The sequence below is a fragment of the Hipposideros armiger genome, unplaced genomic scaffold, assembly GCF_001890085.2.
Source record: "Hipposideros armiger isolate ML-2016 unplaced genomic scaffold, ASM189008v1 scaffold_474, whole genome shotgun sequence".
NCBI lineage: Eukaryota > Metazoa > Chordata > Mammalia > Chiroptera > Hipposideridae > Hipposideros > Hipposideros armiger.
Window position 1 is genome coordinate 553671 of NW_017731824.1, and position 24788 is coordinate 578458.

General features: G+C 36.1%; 1 protein-coding gene across 1 annotated transcript in view; it reads right to left on the reverse strand.

The window, feature by feature from the left end:
• The window catches only part of CAGE1 (cancer antigen 1), a 56568-nt gene extending 31841 nt beyond the window's left edge, over positions 1-24727 (reverse strand). Inside the window, 7 exon segments of the mRNA XM_019666547.1 lie at positions 3759-3866; positions 4095-4175; positions 6060-6170; positions 10221-10370; positions 12360-13409; positions 15471-15994; positions 23847-24727. Of these exon segments, the coding sequence (XP_019522092.1) occupies positions 3759-3866; positions 4095-4175; positions 6060-6170; positions 10221-10370; positions 12360-13409; positions 15471-15994; positions 23847-23868 (2046 nt within the window). The 5' untranslated portion in view covers positions 23869-24727.
• Between the last annotated feature and the right edge of the window lie 61 nt (positions 24728-24788).

Here is a 24788-nt window from a genome sequence, read left to right on the forward strand (position 1 = left end):
TTGTTCCAACTGGGTGATTTCTGCTATTTTGTCTTCTAAATCACTGATCCGATCCTCTGCTTCATCTAATCTACTGGTGATTCCTTCGAATGTGTTCTTCATGTCAGTTATTGTATTCTTTAGTTCTAACTGGTTGTTTTTATGATTTCTCTATCCTTCTTTATGGCCTAAGTTCCTTAAACATTCTTATCATCAGTTCTAAACTCTGTCTCTGAAAGTTGGATACCTCTGTTTCATTTAGTTCCATTTCTAGAGGTTTCTTCTGATATTTTACGTGGAACATGTTTCTTTGTTTCTTCATTCTGACTGTTGTTCTGTGATTGTTTTGATGTATTAGATATATCACCAGCAAGCGAGTCAGTTTGCCGGCTCCACTCGTTCTCCAGCTGCCCTCAGCCTCACCGAGTTGAGCAAAGAGAGTCCTCACTATTTTCTACTTCCACCTATTGTAGAACTCCTCTTCCCGGCAAAGTAACTCTGGGCTGGTGAGCTTGGTGTGGGGCCTGAGGGTCTCTCCCCCAACCGGAGAAGGCTCCCAACCACTGAGGTGTCCCTCACGGGGTTCGCCTTCTCTCATCTCCACCCCTCCTACCAGATTTGACATGGCCTCCTCTTTATGCCCTTTGTTTGGAGATTCTGTTCATCTAGTGTTCAGGGGACTTCCAAGGTTGAATATTTTATAAATTATTTGTAATTTTGGTGTGATCCTGGGAGGCAGTTGGCACAGGGTCTGTCTATTCTGCCATCTTCCCGGAAGTCCCACCTCCTACCAGTCTTCATGTGGCTTCTTCTTTATGTCCTTAGTTGTAAGACTTCAGCTAGACTTCAGGCAATTTTCAATGATGGTTGTTCTGTATTTTGGTTGTAATTTTGATGTGGCCATGAGAGGAGGTAAGCACAGTGCTTACCTACTCTGCCATCTTGACTGGAAATACAGTATTTCAGCTTTTAATCTTCAACTACTCCATAATAATGGCTAAAGGATATCTTTTATAATACTGGTTAAGGAATATCATGTTTTTATAAAAAGGCTCCTATTTTACTAAAGATGGGATCTAGGAGGAACTTGAAGGATCATTACAATAAGCCCAACTTAAACCCTGAACATCAGTATTGTTAACTGGACTATTGTCTGTTTCCTCTGAACAAATTTCTGACTTTTGTGTTCCTTTTCAAGGGCTTCTAGGATCAGGAGACATTTTGCACTCGACAGTTAAAACACTCAAAATGCTAGAGCCAGCCAGAAGCAAGGTTGAGTCAAGGACCCTGTCTCAGCATGGAGGAGGTCAGGAGGTGAGTGGAGCAGACAGGAGAATCAGAATTGTGAAGAAGAACAAAAGACGAGGGGTCAGAAGGACCACAAGAAAACCACATGAGAGGAGGTTTGAGCCATCAAATTTAACTCTAGCAGACCAAGTTTTGTTGGCCTGGAGTTCCTTAGAGAATGAGAAGTGAGCCTTCTGGAGCACACTTCTGCAGTTCAAAAACAAAAAAAATGAAAACAAAGCTCTTTTTATTTTAGAAAATTCCAAACTCATACAAAAATAGAGAGAACCTCCCAGTATAATGAATCTCCCATTACTTCAACAATTATCAACATTTTTCTATAATTTTTTCATCTGTCTCCAACCACACACCCACCCTCACCCTCCCACCTCCTGCCCCCCTTTTTGTTTTCCTGGAGTATTTTAAAGCTAACCTAGTCATCATGTTAATTCATTCATAAATACTTTTCGATATGTGTTGCTAACAGATAAGGGCTATTAAAAACACAATGATACCACTTTCACATCTATTAAGATTAATAATTTCTTAATATTATCTAACACTCAGACTGTATTCAGTTTTATGCTATTATCTCATAAATATCTTTTTATAATGTGTTTGTTCAAATCAAGATCTACACAGGTTTCACACACTGCAGTTGGTTGATTTGTCTCTGAAGTCTCTAACCTCTTTTAGTCTATAACAGCTGTTCCTCTTCTCTCCCTCCCTTTTCTCATGCCCATTTTTTATTGATTAGAATTTTTCATATTCTGGATTTGTTCTCATGGTGCCATTTAATGTTTCTTTATCCACCGTCAACTGGTAATTATGCCTAGAAGCTTCTTTTCAGATCCAGCTGTTTTGGTGAGAATACTTCATAGATGATGCTGTGTGAGTCCTGCATCACTTCAAGGGACACAGGTCTGTTTGTCTCACTTCTCGTAGGGTTGTGATTGATCAATGGGCTCAGGTGTTTGCCAGTCTGACCCATTCATTAGAAGTTCCCTATCAGTCTTGAACTTAAAGATTTAGCAGCCATTATATTTGCCTAGATTCCTTATTTTATTCAGGGATGCAAAATATAATTTTCTAAATGTATCTTATCTTCTGTTTTTAATAACTTACATTCTTCAATAAAGAGCTCTCCCTCATCAATTATTTGCTTTCTCTGAGGTACACAGTTTGTACAAGAAAGACTGCAGCACATTTTAAAGAGTGTGTCTGACACACTTCCATTTGTGTCCTTTTCCTCAGTCCAGCTTCCCAGTGTTGGAAGACTCAGGTCCACTCTCATCATCTTTTATGCCTGAAGCATAGAAGCTGCTAATGAATGACAGAACTCATTAAGTGCTTTCATCTAACCCTATGCTCAGATTTAGATGGGCCCAACTCCCATCCTCTTCACAAAGTCTTCCATGATTCTCCCACTTGTTTGTCATCTGTTCCTCTGAACTCCAGTCATTTGACAAACATCTCTCTTCCTTTACTCCTTGTAAGTAGTTATTTATATATTGTCTTCTTTTCTAAGTTCTTTAAAAGCAGGGACTATGTTTAATTTAGCTTTCTATTTCCATAATGACTAGCATTTCTTAACACTTCGTGGGAAGTCAATAATTACTTATTTAGTGAAAAAAAATGAATGAATTAGTAAAGAAGAAAACTTTAAACCCTCATAGCAATGGACTTTTCCTTCTTTTAAAGATAAATGGGTATGTATAAATTTAGTACAAAATGCTGAGTTTTAATAGTTTAGAAATATGATAGACTTCTTTAATTAACTGCTATTAAAAATAATGTTAATTAATCACCTTTTCATTAAAGTGGGATCCAATTGGATTAAAACTCTGTAACTATCTAGATACCAGATCATATTTTTATTTTCTTCTAACATACTTTTCATGTTTCATCTGCCTTAATTTTTTCCAGCTTTATTGAGACATAATTGACATATAACATTGTATGAGTTTAAGGTGTACAATGTGTTTATTTGATACACTTATATCCTGTAAAATGATTACCACCATTGTATTAGCTAACACCTCCAGAAGTCACATAATGACCGTTTCTTTTCTGCGCTGATGCCTTTATCTTTAGATGCCATCTAAAGTAAACGATGAGTGCTTTTTCCCAAAGCACCCCTTTATCATGGTTGTTGTAAACAGCTACTGCTATAAGAATGGTGGTAGCAAATGCAACAATATAAATATGCTTCCTTCACTATGAAAAATTGCACACATTTGTTGATTTCTACATTTTGAAAGAAATTAATCTGATTAGCTTAAACAGAAATCAGATGGGATAATATGTAAAATTTGAAAACCTGAAAATGCAAACTTCAATTCTATACTTTGTGGGTGAATAATACTGCCACAATGCCAGCGTGTGACCATTTTAATGAGAAAATTTTTCACAGGCTGATAATTTCTTAAACGTGTTAATAAAATGGTGTTATGTATAAAAATGATAGCAAAGCAACAAAAAGTCTTTCTTACCAAGAAATCAAGCTTTTCATTTAGACTATGGTACTTATCCAGTTTGGCTCCCAATAAGAGTAGTACATCTCTGACATTTTTTACTTCATTTGAATCCAAGTCTGTAACCTAAAAGTAAATATATTGGTGGTCACTTCTAATACTTTCACACTCCTTAGAACATTTGACAATAAATACTTTATTAGTTAAACAGTCAAAGAGATAGTCAGTGGCTAGAATAACAGAATTATAGAACTTAGAGCTAAAATGATTTAAACAAATTTACCAAAAGAATATAAATTTTTGAAATTGTATTTTTGTAAGTTAAAGACAGTACATAGTAGATGTTAAACTCACCTCAATAACCTGATCTTGAAATGCTTTTTCATTAGCAATTAACTCTTTAAACATTGTGATTCTGCCTTTATGTTTCAGTAGCTAAGAAGAAAGCATTCTATATTTCAGAGCAGGAGAGGAAATTAAACTATACCCTATAACATTTATAATAAAATAATTAAGCCATGCACAGTCCAGTAGCTGCTCTCCAAAGATCCACTGTTTTTACAGCTCGTCCAGAAAAAATTCACACAGCAGGTCTGAGGGTGCTCTCCTTAGACAGGCCTGCCAGCCAGGCTACCCCATGACTGGCATCTGGGAACTTGGATTGTGGGAAGGTTCCCATCATTCCCTGATAGGAATGGCTCCGTGTGCCTAACCTATTTGTATAAAGAATGCGGTTTATGCTGAACACCTCTTTCTATCTGGAGGGTCTGGAATTTTTGGCATGTGTTGCCTATGTGAACAGCCCTCAGTAAAAACCCTGAGCACTGGGTCTCAAATGGGCTTCCCTGATAGACAGCATTCCACACGTGTTGCCACAACTCACTTCTGTGGAAATACAGAGCATCCTGTGTGACTCCGCTGGGAGAGGACTATAGAAAGCCTGAGTCTGTTTCCTCCGGACTTTGCCCCATGCACCTCTTCCCTTTGCTGATTTTGCTGTGTGTCCTATCACTGTAATAATGCATCATAGCTGTGAGTACACTGTATGCTGAGTCCCTCGAGTCCTAGCGAATCACTGAACCTGAGGGTGGGCTGGGGATCTCCAGGGAGCTTATCCTAATCTAATATTCTATTGTTTTTACAGTCAGGCTATTAAAATTCTTCTTTAAAGAAAAAAAAAACTAGCCAACTTTTTCTAGATGCAATTTATAATCATTTCTTATTTGTTCATTGTTCCTTCATCATACTCCAAATATCAGTAAGGTAAAGTGTGCTGACAGAATATTTTTTATTATGAACAATTTCAAATATTAAAAAAAAGAGAACAAACTTTAACAAATCCTATGTAACTATCATCCAGCTTCAACTATTAACAGCTAATGGCCAATCTTGTATCATTTATATCCCCAACCACTTCCTTCTACCTCCATCTGCCTTCACCACATCAAATCAGAGGTCATATAATTTTATCTGCCAATATTTTAGTAATTGCACAGAAATTTACCAGAAGAACATAAATGTCTGAAATTGTACTTTGGTAACATCCTGCTCCAATCCTCGATTGGGCTTATGTTTGAAGGCTGGTTTAAGAAGTGGAGGCCAGTAATTTCTGTGTATGTTTGTTTATTTCTTGATCCTTTTCTCTACAGGTTAGTTAGGAGACAAAGAGATTTCCCAGAAACCTGCAACAAATTTTCTATCCACTTCAGGTCAGAGAAGTAATTTCCTGATAGTACAGGACCAAATTTGTTATAATGATCCAAGATCCCAGATTTGAATATATTTCCATCCCTTTAGCCAGATAAATTTGTCACTTCTATATTCTCAGATTAAAAACTGAACAAGTTAACATACTGTTATCATCTTCCCTATTTAACTTACTCTCTTATTTTTATCGCTCAATCTCTGTAGCACTACACCAAGAAAAAAATAATTGAAGAAATTTCAGGAGCCTTGTCCTTTACCCTTGTGTCCTATATATCTATTATTCCAAGTGATAAAGTTTAAAATCACTATAGAAATGTCAAAATACACTATTCTTCAGGAATCAGGAATAACATGCAAAAGTGAAAAAATAATCATACCAATTCTTTGGTAGTTGAACGAAACTTTCTTATACAGACTTACATTATAAAATAAGTCAAATGTTGAACAATATATCTCCTTAGTGAGGGCTATAGTAAAGCTAATCTGGTCCACAAAAACAATTCTTTTAAAAAAATCCAAATTTTAGGAGTTTCCTTATACTTCCATATTACCTTTGACTACTTTTTTCACTAAAATTGATACAATTTTTAGAATGCAGAATACATATAGTACCTCTTCATCTAAATTTTTCCTTTTACGATAGAAGCTCTTCAACTTTTGAAGCATTGCATCACTCACTTTCTCACTCTCTTTGAAATGTTCAGCATCAGGATTGTTGGTACCCTAAGGATAACAGTTTGAGAAGCTGGATTAAAATTTTTTCAGTACAGCTAAAAGGAGAAAGGACAAAACACAAATGAAACAAATCTGCCTCTCAAAAGAAGTTACCAAACCAAAGGAGGTAAAATAATATCGAACCCAATTCTTCAATTATTCATTACAAGACATCCACTAAAGGGTTAGTGTGGAAAGAATTCACATAGATTTTTTTTAAAAGATTTTATTGGGGAATTGGGGAAGGGGAACAGCCAAGTTGTTGTCCTTCAATCTTAGTTGTGGGGGCTGCAGCTAGCTCAGCTCCAAGTCCAGTTGCCATCTGGCCACCCGTCAGCAGTTCGCGCAGCTCAGCTCAAAGTGCCGTGTTCAATCTTAGTTGTGGGAGTCGAACTGGCAACCTTATTGTTAGGAACATGTGCTCTCACCAGCTGAGCCCTGTTGGCAGCTCGGTGGCAGCTCAGTTTGGGCGCAGCTCACTGGCCCATGTGGGCATCGAACCGGTGACCCTGTTTCTCAGACCTCGCGCTCTTAACCAACTGAGCCACTCAGCCAGCCCCGCATATAGATTTAACTTGTATGTAATTGTTATTGGGACAGATTAGTGTAATCACTGGGAGGTTAATACACATCTCTAATAACCATACACGCTCACGGATTCATACGCGCATCCCCTCTTAGCCTAGTGGTTGAAGAATTTAAATTTTAGACAACATGTTGTACTGACACTAAAACAATCAGACATCCTTAACAATACTGACACTCTAGGTATTTTCAGGCTACCCAGAATGAAGGTAGTTGTACCAATATAATCGAAGGGTCACAAGTGCATGCATTGGAGTCAGACTGCTTGGGTTTGTATCTAAGTTCTGCCATTTAACCATAAGTGAGACTTTGGACAAGAAACTCAACTATTCTAAGCCTTGGTTTGTTTTTTCATGTTAAAAAAGGCTGCTTAAAACATAACAAGAATATCCTGTAAAACAAACAAACAAAAAGAGAATTAAGTGTGGAAAAACTAAGGGGGACAGAAAAACGGAAATTCTACGCTACACCATTTCTTCAAACTACATCATGATCAGACTAAGCTACATAGGGGCAAGGAAGCTTTTCCTTCTTACCATTGTGTCCTTGGCACTCAGTACATAGGTGCTCAATATATTTATTAAATAAACTTGTACACTAAGGTAAAAAAAAAAACAAAAGGAACCAGTGCCTTGACCCCAAAGCCACTGACTCAACACCTCTTTATCCTGCCATCTATTGGGTTGTCGGAAAATTCATGACATATTTTGTCTGTGTTTTTCAAAGGTCATTTATTTATATAAAGCACAAAGCTCAATCAATGATATATTGCCCATTTTGTTCGATAACCTTTTGCCATTTTTCAGTGAGCTTCATAATTTCTCATTCATAGAAGGACCTGTCTTTATTTGCGAAAAACTGAACAAGGTGCTGATTTACAGCCTCATCTGAATTGAACGTTATACCACACAAGGAGTTTTGAAGAGAGAGAAATAAATGGAAGTCTGACAGTGCAAAATCAGGTGAGTATGGTGGATGTGGCAACACATCCCACCCAAGCTCCAATAATTTTTGATGGGTAATCAAACTTGTGTGGTCTCGCGTTGTCGTGATGGAACAAAACTCCTTTATGATTAACCAGCTCTGGATGTTTCTGGATGATGGATTAATTCAAACTGTCCAGTTGCCAACAGTACACATTGGAATTGATTGTTTGGTTCCTTGGTAGGAGCTCCAAAAACACAACACCTTTAAAATCCCACCACACTGAGAGCATAAGCTTCCTCTGATGAATGTTTACTTTCGATGTCGTTTGAGACTTATCATCACGTCGGGACCAAGACAGTTTGCACACCACATTGTTGTAAACAGTCCACTTCTCATTACCAGTTATCAGTCGCTTCAAAAAAGGATCGTTTTCCTCACGTTTAATAAGCATATTGCAGATGTTTATACGCACTGTCAAATGAACTTTGAGTTCATGCGGAACCCAAATATCGAGCTTGCTTACATATCTCAGCTTCTTCAGGTGGTCATGAACGCTTGAATGATGGATGTTCAATGTTTCTGCAATCTCTCGTGTCGTGTAATGTGGGTTTGACTCGATCAATGCCTTTATTTTGTCATCATCAACCTCAGTAGGCCTCCCTGACCGAGGAGCATCGTTGAGATCAAAATCACCAGCACGGAATCTCATGAACCATCATTGGCACTGACGTTCTTGTAGAGCATTGTCACCATAAACTTTATGCAACTTTTCACAAGCTTGATGCGTGTTCTTCCCTTTATGGAAGTAAAACAGTAAAACATGGCAAAAATGCACAGTTTGGTCTGTCATCTTCAACTTGTTATAAAATCTCCAAAACTCAACCAAATCGCTCAATTTCTTTTGAGAATGAAGCTAGAACTGTCAGCTGTCAAATGACATAGCAATAACATAGATGTGAATGACTCTAGTACTTCCAAAAATGAACTCGTGCCATCTGTTGCAAACATGCATCATGACTTTTCCGACGACCCAATATAACCCTTTTCTCCCTTGCTTTCTTTACTTCTCATGTCAGTTATACTTTTCATTCTTTCCACCCCACTCTCTCAAGGGGCCATACAATTAAATAAAATTATGTCTCCGTTATGTGCTCTATTTATACAATAAAGATTTTAAACTTAATTCTTAAACAAACAAAAAAAAATCAAAGGTTGATAATACAAATGGTATAAGAAATAATCCATGAAAAGCAAGAAGAGTAAACTTAAGTGGCTCCAAGAACAGGTTGGGAAGTTAGCAAATAGTTGTTGAGTGACTGTTAGGGGCTCAACCTGTGTTAGGTACAGCGTATACAAAAGACCAAGTCTGTCATCTTGAAGGCTTACATTTTACTGCTGTGGGAGACACACAATAAGCAAACATAATATTTGTTTGGCATGGGATAAGATCTACTAAGAAGATCTATGTACCCCATCAGGGAGAGGCCTGGTAGAAAAGCAGCAATGAGCAAATAAGATTGAGAACAGCAGCCTCCAGCGAGATGGGAGAAAACTAAGCAAATTTGGTGAGTAAGCAAATGTTTGAGGGGCAAGGTTGGGCGAAAAGGTTTGCAGCAGAGTCTGTGCCACATTCAAATTCCAATACTTAAAAACAAAACTTTAAGCGGATATAGTCTGTGGGCCACCACTTTGTGATCTCTGCATAAAACACTTAGCTCAGTTTTTAGTATTCAATAATGCTAGTTTTCAACAAATTTTGGCTAAAACAAAGTAGAAATAAGGTTTGTGTTCCTTCAGGAACATCTCAAACCCATACCCCCAAACTTTGGCTCAGATGAATACTCTTAAGAGCAAAGAAATGTACAATAATAGAAGGACAATGAAAGAGAGAGCTAGTTAATTTGAGAAACTATCAACTGTCCCATTCTTTAATATGTTCTCTCATTAAATGTAGTGCTTATAACTCCCAGAGCAACAGCAAGTATTATTTTCCCTATTTAAGATGAGGAAACTAAGGCTGATAAAGGTAAAGGTACATGGCCAAGTCACACAACCGGGAAGTGGCAAAGCCAGGATTTGAACTCACATGACACTAAATTTATTTTTTATTCTACTAATGTACACAACTCCACACTGAGCTCCCCTGCCCAAAGGGTGTATCTTAGGTTGGGTAAGCAGCTCATTAATGTCAACAATCACTAATCAGCAGGAGCAGACTGAACCAGAATACAAGTGCTCTGAGAGAGATTTCCTGAAACTTGGGTTTCAGGAAATGAAGGGTTTCTTTATTTTTTATCTTATTATGTTCCCTTACTGTATACTTGTGGAAATTATGTCTTGAAGAAAGATAAATAGAAAGAAGCAATAGAAGGAAGGAAAGGCTGACTGGTTTGACTGGTTGGTTCTTTAAGGGTTTCTATTTTTTGTCTTCCTTTTTTTTCTTCTACAGCTTAATTCTGTCACTTTACATTGCCTCTTTTGGTTTAATCCAACCTCAGTCTTCTTCCCCCCCCAATAAAAAATATGATTTAAAAAATTTTTTATTACCTGGCACGTGAGAAGTCCTACCCTCAGAGCCAGCAGATTGTGGATGTTGGAGGCCAGCTGAGAATTTCTTTTCACATTCGGGGGAGTCAGGCTCTCTTCTTCACAAGGTGAGCAATTCAGGAACAAGTTAGAATGTATCATCTTTGCATCCTATGTGTATACAATTCAGATTTGTCACAATAAAGACAAAGAATCTGGATTACTTTTTAAGTCAAATGCTGGATAAAATACCATTCTTAAAAATGCTGAACAGTGATTTGCAAACTTTTTGATTCCCAGGACCCCTTCATAACTCTTAAAAATTATTGAGGATCTCAACAACCTTTGTTTATGTAGGTTATATCTATCAATGTCTATTGTATTAAAAATTACAACTGAGAACATTTAAAAATATTTGTTTACTAATTCATTTAAATAACAATAAATCTATTATGTGTCAATATAAATAACAATTTAATTGAAAAATTACCACATTTCCCAAACAAAAAAATTAATAAAAAGAGTGGCACTGTTTACATTTTTTGCAAATATTTTTTGCTGGCTCAATAGAAGGTAGCTGGATTCTCATATTTGCTTCACACATTGTATTAGCCATAAAAACAATTACACCATCACATGTCATATAGTTTCTGGAAAACTCCACTGTATACTTGTGAAAGAATGAGAGTGAAAAATACAATAACGTCCTCATATTACTATGAAAATACTTTTGACCTCACAGATACTCCCAGACAACACTTTAAAAAAATGGGCCTATAGGTAATGAAAAGCAAAACCACAAGCAGGGGAAGAATGATTTGGGGATATTAAAGAAATTGATCAGTCAAGATAGAACAAAGAACTTTACTGTTTGTTTTAAAGAAAGCTCAAGAAAAATATTACACACTGTCATAAACTTCTGTACAGCTACACTAATTCATTCAGAGTTTACCAACTCAAAATTTGTCATGATTTGGTTAGCAGCTCAATTTGCTTAGGTTAGTGGTTCTCAAAGTGTAATCCCTGGACCAGCAGCATCAGTGAGACCAAAGAGCTTGTCAGAAATGTCCATTCTCAGGCCCCACCGCACACCTACGGAATCAGAAACTCTGGGGTGGGCCCCAACAATCTGCATTTTCATAGCTGAATGAATGCTAAGGTTTGAGAACCACTGGCTTAGATAACCCTTCCTTCACTCTGGGGTAAAAGATCACAGAGAAAAAATTTTAAACATAGAGAATACTATTTTCCTAAGAATCATTAAAAAAATAGAATTATTTACTTGCCAACAATACTTACATGTATCAATTACAGATTCATGAAAAAGTCCACTAAGGACATTTTCAAGGCAACGTGTCAGCTCAGTTCAAATTAACATGACAAATATAACCGTAAATTTATACAGTTTTCTAGCTCAGATTAGCCTTCTTTCTAAATAGAGTTAATAAGATTGTACCATAAGTATTTTAAGGCAGACGTATAGCTGAAATAGATGTGTCCTGGCTAGTGAAAATTATCACTTCCAGGTTGTTTGCCAAAAAAGCCATCTGAACTACAGAGAATACCAAATTCCAGCCTTTCCAAAAATATTGATATGAGGCTCTCATGCTGTTTTTAACCTGTGTTAACTAGACTTACTGTGGTGATCATTTTGCAATGTATACAAATATCGAATCATTATGTTGTACACCTGAAACTAATATAATGTTTTATATCAATTTTATCTCAATGTCTGTAATTTTACAAATTATTATGTGATATGTTTGTTTTACCTTGTAAACCAAATATGCAATTTTATTGTTCACTTTTATCATTGAATAGGCAGACGTGATGTGAAAAGATTGAGATCTCCACTTAGAAAAATCCTTTCTCAAAGGATGCTTCAGATGATTGGTCAGGGGTACCCACAAAATTCCCCTGCTAATTTTCACCTCTACTAAAATAATCACAAGGGGCCAGAAATGGCTGTTCTTCAATGTAAGTACCCAAGATCCAAAGAATCTTCTCCACACCTATGGTGCATTTTTCATTTTATCTTTCTTTTTTGGTTTCTAATTCTTTCTGCAAACAAATTTGTATAAGCGCTATGCCTAAATATGCACCACTGGCCTGTTAGAAGCTCCTGAAATTCTGCATTAGAGACTGAATTTGTAACAATACCTTTGTGACAGCTGACTCCATTACTTCCTCTAAGTGCTCCTTTAACTGAGCTATCTCAAATTTAGGGACATAATTTTGCTCCTCACTCCTTGCAACCTGCTGCTGAAGTTTTGCATTTTCATTCTTTACTTCGTTGATCTGCTGCTGAAGTTTTGTATTTTTAGCTCTTTCACTTTCAGATATGAATTGCAAATTTTCAACTTGCGCTACCAATTGCTCAAGTCTAGATTTCAGTTTCTGTCTTTCCTCCATGTTTTCATTTTCACGTTTCTGAAATTCTTCCTGTAAAGACCGGAACTCTTGTTCTTGGGCTTGTTTTTCCCTTTTCAACAAGTTCAAAGCAGAAGTGTTGGCTTTTTCCAGTTCTCTTTGGAGTTGCTGCAGCTTCTCTACCTCTTCTTCTTTCTTGCTCAAGGCTTTGCCCATCTCTATGCACTGACTGACAGCTGTATTTTTTTCTTGCATTTCAGTTATGAACCCTTCCTGTAAACAAACATAATTGCTCTTGATCCTCTTAAGCTCTACTTGTAAAGTCTCCTTTTCATTCCTAGATTTCTGAAGATGTTTTTGGGTGTTAGTTAAAGTGTCATGCAAATTCTGCAGTGTCTTGTCAGCATCACTCTTCTCTAGAATTACTCTGTATTTGTCTTCAATTAATGATTCGGCAGTCTCCTTTAGCTTATTTAGGATGTCAATGAACACTTGCGGTCTGGTAGGCTTCATCTGTAGTTCTTCAACCTTCTTCTTTAAATACATGTTACTGCACTGCAGGTTTTGGATCAGAGTTTGCTGCATTTTGTTAGCACGTTTTAATTTCCATAAGACTTCATTTAAAGCCATATTCTCTTCCGGAGGTTGTAAGCTTTCCAAGCTTTGCTCTGTGTCAGGTGTCTTGCAGTCCTCCTGAGATGCTCTACCACTCGAAGGAATGTCTTCAGAAAAACAAGCTGAGGCAATGCCTGAACTCTCCACGCCCTCTACTGTGACTTCCATTTGATGACTGCTTGACATCTCCACAGAATTCTGTATTCCTTTTGAAGAAACTGTAATCTGTAAATTATAGTAAATAAGTATGAAAGAGTAGAATTATCCTGAACTTTGAAGTCAGAGCTGGCCAGATCCCTAGTTTGGGCTATAAAGTAACAACTATAATATCTATTTCCAATAATAATACCCACTTAACAAAAATACAAATACTTAAGTATTAATTGCTAAATGTATGTACAGCACCTTACAGCAGCACAGCAGAGCACAAACAACAGGCATATGATAAAAATATGTATTGTATCACATTTACTTTTAGAAAAGAAAAATTAAACTTTGATACTCTCACCATTTTCTATGATGCAAGCTTTTATGAACATATGTAAGACACTTCATCTGACTTCACATGAATTAAAACAAATTTATCAATTACCCTACAGCACGTGAGGCCTCTTCTGAATAATGATTTTTTTCCTATTCCTTCATTAAACCATCACCTCCCTGTGCTATGACTCCTGTGAATGTTAGAATGCCAGATGAACATGTCTTGTGGTTGAGATTGATTTGCTGCCCACAATACAGGTTTGGAGAGATATAAAAAAAAACAGTAAGTTGTAAGAAAAAAACACTGAAATAAACATGACATAAGAACCCAGTAAAAGATATCTGTGCAGGTGGTTGCATAACTTTCTAGAATTTAGATATTAGACCTCTGTATTTTAAAGTTTCTTCATACTTCTGGGGTAAAGACAACTATCCTTACTGAGGCCTATAAGGTCCTTATATCTGACCTTGACATCTGACCCCTGCTATCTCTTCATCCTCATCTACTACATCCTTCTTGCTCCCTCCAACCCAGCAACACTGGGCTTTGTTCAGGTGGGTGCCACAGGATTTTTGCACGTTACTTCTACATGGAATCTCTCCCATCCCGTTACCGAATTAACTCCTGTTATCTCTCAGAGCTTGGTTCAAGTCCCACTACATCAGGGAGCCTTCTCCAGGACAGTAAGACTCCCGTCTTACCTTTACTTCCAGCACTATCGTAACTGCAAGTTTATATGTAATTTTATATAACTTTATATACACTTTATGTGACTTTTATTCATAGCACTTACCACAGTTGAAAATTTACATTTATTTGTGTGATTATTTGTTTAATGTCTCTCTTTTCTAAGTGGATGCTATTTTCATGACAACAAAACCCACATCTTTTTGTTGTTTTTTTAACCATTACATAACCAACACATAACGCAGGGCCTAGCAAAAAGAAACAATCTTGGGAAATCCTACTTCAACAGATTTTTTAAATGTTATTTTCCAGAAATCAACAGGGAAATAAAGTTCTTTTAAATGCTGCTTCCAAATAAACAAACAAACAAACAAAATACTGGTCATACTTGCAAATGAAACAATAGTCATAGCTTTTCTCATCAAACTTATAATGAAAAGGTATTATTTATGCTTTTTAAAAATTATATCTATTTGCCCACTCCAATTCTTAAAATTGTTATGTTTTTGTTTACAGCACATAGAATTGATACCATTGGCATCAGTGTAATTAGGATACACTTTAATGTGTAATTACACATTCAGTGTAATTAGGATATTACATGCATGCCTAGAATCAATAAATCAAAAGACAAATTAACATTTTCAATTTGCTAAAAAAATTTTTTGCTTGTCAATAGAAATCCCACATGATAGAAAAATCTTAAACTTTCCTTGTCAAATAACTTAATACCTTGTATTTCATTCTCTTCATAAACTTTTTCTCAATGTAAATTCTGAGTTCCAACCAATTTGATTCACCAAATGTAAAAGCACATCATATATAGTCAAGGCACCATGCAGGTGGTAGGGTACATAAAAGCAGTAAGACAGAGCCCTGATCCTCAAAGAAATTATCATTTGGTAGAGCCAATTTCCAAGTATGGACTTGATTTTTTAAAGAAAAATTTGTTTCTAAATTGTTCATGATCTGGGAAGTTATTTTCCCCAGAGAAGCAATGTCCATTGTACTGACTAGATAATTTATCACTACTTGGGAAAGTCTTAAATTATATACTTTAAAAAAAACACAACCTTCAATACTCTACAGGTTGTACTGACCATCAAAAATCTTACCTCCTTTGTTTCATAATTAGCTCTCAGATCGAGCATGTTAAAATTTTTGTCTTCATAAAATGGTTTTTCAACATCATTGTGTACACATTCCTTACACAGGCAGCTATGAGGTTCACTAGAGTTGAGGACAGATTCCTTGGCAGTATTTTTAGCCAGTGACATTTCTGTGAATTACAGTGTGTCTCCACTGCAGCAGATTAGAGGCGGGCTTCTAGGAGGCTGCCTGACACATTCATAAGCAAGTCAGTCTTTGTTTGTGGAAGTGCTATTTCTCTCTGGATTTTCTTCCTTAAATGAATCTTCCTTTATATTGTTGTCTTTTGCATAATTATACACATGACTTTGCAATTCTGTCTTTTCTGTGTAAGGTAAGCCACCTGTCAGATTTTGAAATGTTATCATTTCATCATTAAATGCTTCTGTCCCATGAAATTTGAGAATGGGTTCAAATTGTCTGAAGGAAGAAATGCTGGTGTCAACTGGCTGAGTTAGCACATCCTGTGAGTAATTTCCATTGTTGGCATCTCATTAGAAAGAGAAAGATGGAAATAAGAATTAGCTGACCATAGATTTATATTAAGTTGTATTAACATTTATGAAATAAAATTTTTAAGCCTTTTAAAAATTATATACAAGTATATATTTCAACCTTTTGCATTGAGTAGATTTTGGCATGGCTTTGTGCTAGCAAACAAAACAAAATAACTTTTAATGTGGGGGAAAGAAGTTCTCAAATGACTGCTACAAAAGCATGTTATATATCATTCTGGTCAAGTACCATCACAACAAAGTCCAAGATATCTTCAAAATTCCTTTGGTGTACTGTAATTTTAAAATGTTTCAAAAGAATACAAAAGCACAGTGAATGGTATAATAGCAAATACACATAAAGTTGTTTGATCTCACAACAATTCCATAAGGTTGGTACTGTTATTATCTTTGTTTTACAGATAAGGAAATGAGACATGAGGTGTTAAATCACTTCCTAACGTCACAGAGCTGGTAAGATTCTAGAATACTACTTCTAAATGGTATGCTATATATAGTTTCTCAATATGTAAATTACCAGATTTAATACATTGTTTAAAATCAGAAGCAAATAAAGCAAAATAGAAATAGTGCTGCAAAATTAATGACCTCTCCCGTCAATCTAAATTCCTCCTTTCTCCCTCCCCAGAGATAACCACTATTACTGAAGCTGGTATGTATTTATTCTTCCCATTCATATTTTTCTACTTTTACTACTCATTTATGTACTCAAAATAATAGATATCGAGTTCCTAGACTTTCTCGTTCTGTGACTCCTTAATGGCTCAGTAATTTTTTCACAGAACCCCTAGATCAGAAGAAGTACCTAACAGTTCCAATTATTAAATAGTTAAGCTCCAACAACAAATTAACTGGTATTTGTCCTACCCACTTAATAACTGTTTCAAAATACACATAAACTGAAAGAAAAATATCACATCTTATTTCATTCTTAACTAAACTTACTACTTGAATGTACTGTTGGGCACTGCATGTCTCAAACCTTGGAGTCAGATTCAGCAAGACCAACCCTCACTTCCTGTTTCACCTTGGTTTTCAAGCAAAACTTGCTTTTTATCACAGCATCCTTCCAACCCCCTGCTTTGCAAATAAGATGTTATAGAAAGGATTGTAGTATGATTTTATATTGAAATAGTGAACTATCTCAAGCTAGTAGTTTGTGGGGTTCCAACAGATGTCCAGTACCATTGTTTTCTTCAAATTCCAAAATATCCTGCAGTACCCTGGGCAAATTGTGGATACACAGTATTGTTTTTTTGTTTTAAAATTTTATGTAAATAGCATCATTATGTATGTATGTGTGTGTGTGTATATATATATATATATATATATACACACATTTTATATATATCTCTCTCTATATATATACACATATATATATGTATATATCTGTATATTTATGTATGTATATATACCGGGATGCCAAAAAAATGTATACACATGACTTGTATTCATCTTTTGTTATCAGTATAGATTACAATTTTAATACAGTTTTTCCTTTCTTAAAATGTGTATACTTTTTGGCACCCTCTGTGTGTGTGTGTGTCTGTGTGTGTGTGTGTGTGTGTGTGTGTGTAATTTTACCTCCTTATTTGTTTAATCTATACACACAACATATATGAAAAGTTGGGCTAGACTCAGAGGAAGGAGAAATATCAATAACTTCAGATATGCAGAGACACCATCTCATTAGCAGAATGTAGCAATGATTTGAAATGACTTCTGATGAAAGTGAAAGTGCCAAAGAACTGCATTTGAACGTTGAGAAGACAAAAATCATGACTACAGATGAAATACGCAACTTTAGCCTTGACAATGAAGATGTCAGAATTGTTAAAGATTTTGCTTAGCTTGGTTCCGTCATCAGTTCAAATGGAGACTAAAGCCAAGAAATCAAAAGAAAGTTGAGTCTCATAGGGCAGCAATGGCATTGGGAAAGATCACAAGATCTTTCCAAGAGCAAAGATAGGTCATTAGATCATCCACACCCTCGTCATTCCCAATTTCTATGTACGAATGCAAAAGCTGGACATTAAAGAAGGCTGACAAGAAAAAAAAATTCATTCATTCAATATATGGTGTTGGAAGAGAGTTCTATGTGGACCTTGAACTGCCAGGAAGATGAACAAGTGGGCCCTAGAGCAAATTAGACCTGAAACATCACTGGAGGCAAAAATGATAAAACTGAAGCTGTCCCATTTGAAGTCAATCATGAGAAGGCAGGGTTCTTTGGAAAAGGCAAGAGTGCTGGGGAAAACAGAAGGCAGCAGGAAAAGAGGGAGAGCAAATACAAGACTGACTCCATAAAAGAAACCACAGGCATGAGCTGAGCAGGGCTGTGAAGACAGGACATTATGGGCATCACTCATTCATAGGATCACCAGGACTTGGAGCTGACTCAATGGCACATAATAACAATACATGTATCCATATAAAACAGTCTTTATTTCACTTAAAATTTTGCTTCTCATACTTAGGCATGTAAATACGTGCAGATCTAGTTCATTCTACTGAAGAATTACTTTATTATTATTTTTTGTTGGACATTTGTTTCTAATTTTGCTATTAAAAAGAACACTATAGTGAACATCCTTATACACATTTCCTTCAACACTAATATAAGAATGTTTAGCCCGCAGACCCATGACCCACTGACCCACAACCAACAAATCTACCAGGCTCTCGTGTGCGCCATGTCTGATTCCTCCAGCAGCACCGCTATGAAGAACAGCTCTGGCTGCTTCTCAGGCAGCTGCAGATTTGAAACAATTCTGTCTGCAGAACCTCAACATGACCCCCTGCCGACTGGAGTATCTTCAAGTACAAATCTTTTCAGACCCCAGAAAGTCTGTTCCTTTTTGTGGTGAAACTAATCTTTGGAGGTTTTCTAAACCACGTTTCATGAACCAGTGAATATTCTAAGGAGAGCTAAATCTGATGCCTGTACAAAAAGATTATCCCTATAACACATGCCATACTATAATCGAACTTCTGCTTTTGTCAGTCCTTAACATCAATCTCTCTGAATTTTCATGAATTTCTATTTCATAAGGGAATTATTTTATATACACTGGCAACAGCATACAATAAAATACTTAGTATAAGCTTTTTTTAAAGAGAATTTTTATCTAGGCTCTGGGTATATACCTAAAAGTGTAATTGCTGGATTATAGAAAATATACATCTTCAACTTTACTAGATATCGCAAAAGTACTCTCCAAAGTGACTATACCAATTTATACTTCTACCAGAAGCATAAGAGTTCTTTGCTCTACATCCCTCCAACACATCAAACAGGTATGTATGAAATGGCATTTTGTGGTCTTTTTAATGTACATCCTTTTAGGTATTTAATGGTCTTGGAGGCTTCCTTTTCTTTGATCTGCCTCTTAGATACTGTTACGGATTGAACTGTGTCTCCTCAAAATTCACATGTTGAAGACTTAACCCCCAGTACCTTGGAATGTTACTCTAGTTGGAGCTAGGGCCTTAAAGGGGGCAATTAAGGTTAGATGAGGTCATAAGGGTCAGCTCCAAATACAATATAACTGGTATCCTTACAGGAAGAAGAGACACCAGGGAGGCACAGAGAAAAGGCCATGTGAGGTCACAAGATGGCAGCCATGTGAGAGGCCTCAGGAGAAACCAACTCTGAGGGCACCTTGATCATGGACTTCCAGACTCAAAAACTGTGAGAATATAAATTTGAATTGTTGAAGCCATCCAGAGTATGGTATTTCTTTATGACAGCTCTAGCAAACTAATACATATATGTTGCCTGTTTTCCTATTGAGTTATATGTGTCTTTTTCTTATTGTAGTTCTTTATTTTGGATACTAATCCTTTTTCAATTGCACACATGACATATATCTTAGCTTGTGGCTTGTTTTTTTACTTTGTTGATTATAATTTGATCACAGAAGTTTTTTTCAATTTTATTTTAATATAGTCAAATGTGTTCATTATGGTTGTATTTCTTGTTACTCCAAGCCTCATTTTTTCATCTTTAAAATGGAGATAAAACAACCCTTGTTTACAAAGAAAAAAAAGCTCTATTTCATGGGATTATTTGTGGATTAAATGTAATAATGTATATAAAATGCTTAGCACAGCACTTGGCTATTATTATTACCATGATCACAAGATACAAAAACATCTTAGTTTCTCTGTCTGTATATTGCCAACAAAGAGATAGATACTCAACACCTAACAAATCACCTAGTGTGCTATACATTTCTTTGGAAAGTGTAAGTTTAGACTCATTTTCCCTTTTTGCATTCTTTATTTCATTCTGTATTAATGATCAAATGGGCATTAATATTAATATTTCAAACAAACATTATAAGCCTCTTCTAAAGGTGTATGTACATTTCTATGTAATTTTTGTTAGAATTTTTTTTTGCATGGGTAGAATGTACTTCCTACTATCTTTGCCTGCTGTATATTTTACTTTCCTTTTAGTAAGATCTAATAAAGCCACGATATTAAGTGAGAATTAAACAAGTATCTTGCTATTTTAATATTTTGGGTTTTTGGTAAGTCAAATTATGTTCCTATAAACATAGGAGTATATGATAACCTATAATATATATCTCTTACTGATAAGTCTTTGATGTTTGTTAAATATGCTCTATACAACATTAGGGTAGTTGTTATTCATCTTTTAACATTGAAGATACATGAAACAGGATTCTAGTAATGAGGTGAAATCTGATTCTCATAAATATAAATCTATAAAAATTCATGTAGGGTTTATTCTCAAAGTTACCTTCATGTTATTTAAGATGAAAGGGCTTATTAAGTAAATTAATAGTATAAATAAGAAAAATACTTTAAATGTTTAAGGAACACACTGGTTTAATCATGAGTAGTATATCAAATATGTGGACCTAAATGATGCTCTAAAAAAGTTCTTATCTTTTGTTAAAGTCAGCTGGCTACAAACCTCTATTCAATATGCTTTTTTATAGCATTGTTCCATTTATTGAATGTATCTGAAGTACAGTAAGAACTGAGTTATATTTTATAATATGTCTTTTAGACTTGTTGCTAATTCGGACCATTCCTCCTCCTAATTAGATTTTTAAAGTATCAAGAATAATAATATACTTGAAAAATAAAATAGCACCATTCACATGTATTGATGTTTAAACAGACTTCTTGGGATTCCATTACTCATCGAATTTCAGAGATCACTTCTAATTCTAGTCTTCTATAACATTACTACGTTTAAATGAAATATGTCTTTTGTTCCTCTGGTCTATAAATTTTTTATAAAGAAGGGTCAGTGCAATCCAAGAGGGAGGACCTCTTTACATAAATAATTTAAGATATTTCATTCAGTACATAGTATCTTGGGCCCTGATTAACATCGTAATACTAGGACCAAAATTTTTTTCAAAATGAAAGTAGTTTTTTATAATTATAAAAAAGAATCTAACGTTGCTTAAAAAAAGAAAGTAAAAACCATTAAAGTCCACTACATAGTGAGAAGCAATGTGACCATTTTTCCATGTCAACAAATACATATCTTTATCACATTTAAGGTTTACATATCCACTGTACATATATACAATAATTTAACTAGGCTCCCAGTGATGAAAATTTAGATTGTTTCCAATGTTTAGTTGTTATGGATTACTCTGCAAATATCTCATTTGTATACTTCCTAGAGGCAAAATTAAAAATAAAATGTGCAGTTAAGCTCTTGATTTCCTAGCATTAAACAGCCATTTAGAAAGGTTATGCCAATTTATGGGCTGAACTATATGAAATTGTCAATATTTGTCTGTTTTTGAACCACAAAAAGGCAATTTTATATGCCAAAACTAATAGATTCTTATTTCCCTACACTCTTGCTTAATAACTGTCAAATATGTAGAATAACATTCATGAAGACCCTGGGACATAAAAATCTATTTTGTGACAAACAGCATTAGGAATTTTCATGAAGACAGGAAGTCATTTACATGACACTGTAAATGTCATTATGAACATATGAATCATTTGCATGCTGACATAGTGGAAGATGCTCTAGACTAGATGTCAGGCTCCTTGGGTTCCTGTCCTGCCTCTGTGACTGAGTTGTTGTGGCCATGTCCCCTGGCTGTACTCATGGGACTTCATGAAGAGGTTAGGAAGGGTCGGTTTAAACATTCTTTGTAAAATTCTATCCTTCTTTGTATACTAATGGAGCTGGGAAAACCAGGCCTGTATTCCCCTCTTCTACGCTTCCATTGGAGATTCTTTCATTGTTCCTCATATTTTTGAAGAAATTTCATATGGAAGACAATGTGAATGCTAAATACATCTGTGTCTCCCAGAACTTTTAAGCACTGTATAACTGAGGCAGGTCTCAAGTAGTGCTGCTGGTTTCCATTTACAAGGGAGAATTTGAGTGAGTTACGTCTTGAGAATGCTGAAATTCATGGCAACTGCTTCTGACATGCTTTCTAATTTTTCATGAGAAGCATCCACTTCAAAATGTACAGTATCTGAAGTAATGACCAAACTTTTTGATAGTCCTTGCTTCTGTTGAATGATGGAAGGTCTCTTTAAAAAAACATAATTTTAATGTCTATTAGTATATTCAAACAGGAAGCTTTCCTCCGCATCCTTCCTCACATTAAGAAAGCAGCAAAATTCACTGTCCTAAATTTTAAAATGTCATTTTAAAGTTATTGGAAAAATAAAAACTTTTAGTCTGAACATACCATGGTAACTTTGTGTGGTAGTATACTAATTCAGACAAAAGCAAATCAATGTGTGGCAACTATCCAATAATTAACCTAAAAGATGTGGGTACCCAGGGGATGAAGGGATCCTAAGTCATTTAATAAAAAAATATTCACAAAATATTACCAGACACCTATTAGGTTCCATCAACCCTGTATTTCTATTTACTTGACAATCACTATTCAAAGATCTCATTATCAAGTCAAACCCAACAATGTAAATCAATTTTCCCTCACTTCCTTATGCCACATTCAGGCACTCAGGCTTCAATCCTTCTACCTCATTATCCATGGGCTATTCAGCAATCCTTCTACCTCATTATCCATGGGCTATTCAGTTACCAAGTCCTATCCACTTCTCTTTTAAAAATGTTTTCATAACTCATGCTTTCTTCCCATCCCTTATGTCAACATACTGGTCCATATTCTTGTGACTCCTCAGGTCTGTCACGGGGATAGGGGTGGAAAGGATGTCCAATCACACTGACTTCAAATTCTTCTGCTTGACTTTTTAGGTCTTCCATAGCCTAAACCCACATTACCTACCCAGCACTCCTGCTCTAGTAAGATCAGGCTCACTTTGCAAATAGGTCGCATGCGCCTTACCATGTCAATAGTCTGCCCTGGCAAGTGCTTCTCTCTCCTAAAACCTTACGACCTACCCATTCATGTATTTTTAAAAAAATTCCTACAAGGTCTTTAGTCTAAATCTCTATCTTACAATGCAGCACCTATTCATTTTACTGTTTTTGTTTTTAACCATTGTTTCAAGGATGTTAATGTTTGTATTTACCAATTATACATACTTCGAGGAGTCCACTTACGGTTTTTCAATACCCCCTACATCAAATGGACCAGTGTTGTCCACAGAGAAAATATTTACTAAATCCTGCATTCCAGTGATTTATTTCTATTAAACCATCTCAATATACAGTCACTACCCATTTGCCTGGATTATTTTATTGAATTATCAAATTAATAATTTGTTGAGCATTTATTTTTTCAAAATTATGTCATCCTTCGATCAAAGTATAAAAATGTCACTGAGCTAAAAAGGCTAGTCAGGATTGGAGAACGGCCCCTTTATTCTTACCTTCTCCGTTTTCCAAACACATAAATGCTGCCTGTGTTGTGGTGAAGGGGATCTGAACACTCCTTGTTTTATTTTCCAAATGCAAAAAACGCAGGGGCCTTATTTCTTCAATTTTTTTTTGTTTGTGAACCCAGAGCTTCCAATTACACCTTTACAATTTTGTGCATATGGCACAATCTGCCAATTAATTTATACATATTTTTAAGTTAGGCTTACTTTTTCTTTCATTCTGTCCTTACTAGATTTGTTAGATTTTTAAAATATTTATTGAAATGTTTCGAGAGATATTCCAGAGACACTCTAAAGCTGTTTTACGATGGGTCTTAAAAGAAGTGTCCCTGGAGTTACTGGCCCAAACGCTAAGGTTTTGTTTTTAAATTCTTTTCAGTTGTATGACAAAATTTAACTTTCTAAAAGCACTTAACTCATTTTCACCTGAAAACAATGCACCGAACTTTTTAAGTCGCAAAAGCGTGCTCACTTCCAGGGTCCATGCAGTTTCGTGGATCCACAGTAAGGATTTCGTGCTCCCTCCCCCCGCACTAGCCTTTGTGGGAGGGAGAATACTTTTCAACCTTTTCCACGGATGGCTTTTAAAAACGCGCAGTTAGGTTGCAAGCGCGCTGGAACGTCCCTATGTGACGTACGCCCGCCCGCGCCAGCCAATCTCGGCGGGGAAGAGCGCGCCGGCCTGGTTCCCAAGCCCCCCGCGGGCGGTCCTGGGGACTTCGAAGTCTCTCTTCCCCTAGTTGGGAAATTATGTGGGTGTGAACTCCCAGGCCAAACAACCTGTGGGCTGGCTGGCGCGTCCCTCTGTGGCAGGAATCACAAAGCGAGGAGTAGAAACTAAAAACTCCAGGTGGAACGGCCGGCACTGGCTCAGCGAGAACACTATCTCAAGTTCCCCTGACATTTTGATGTATCCCTTCCGCGCACCATTCG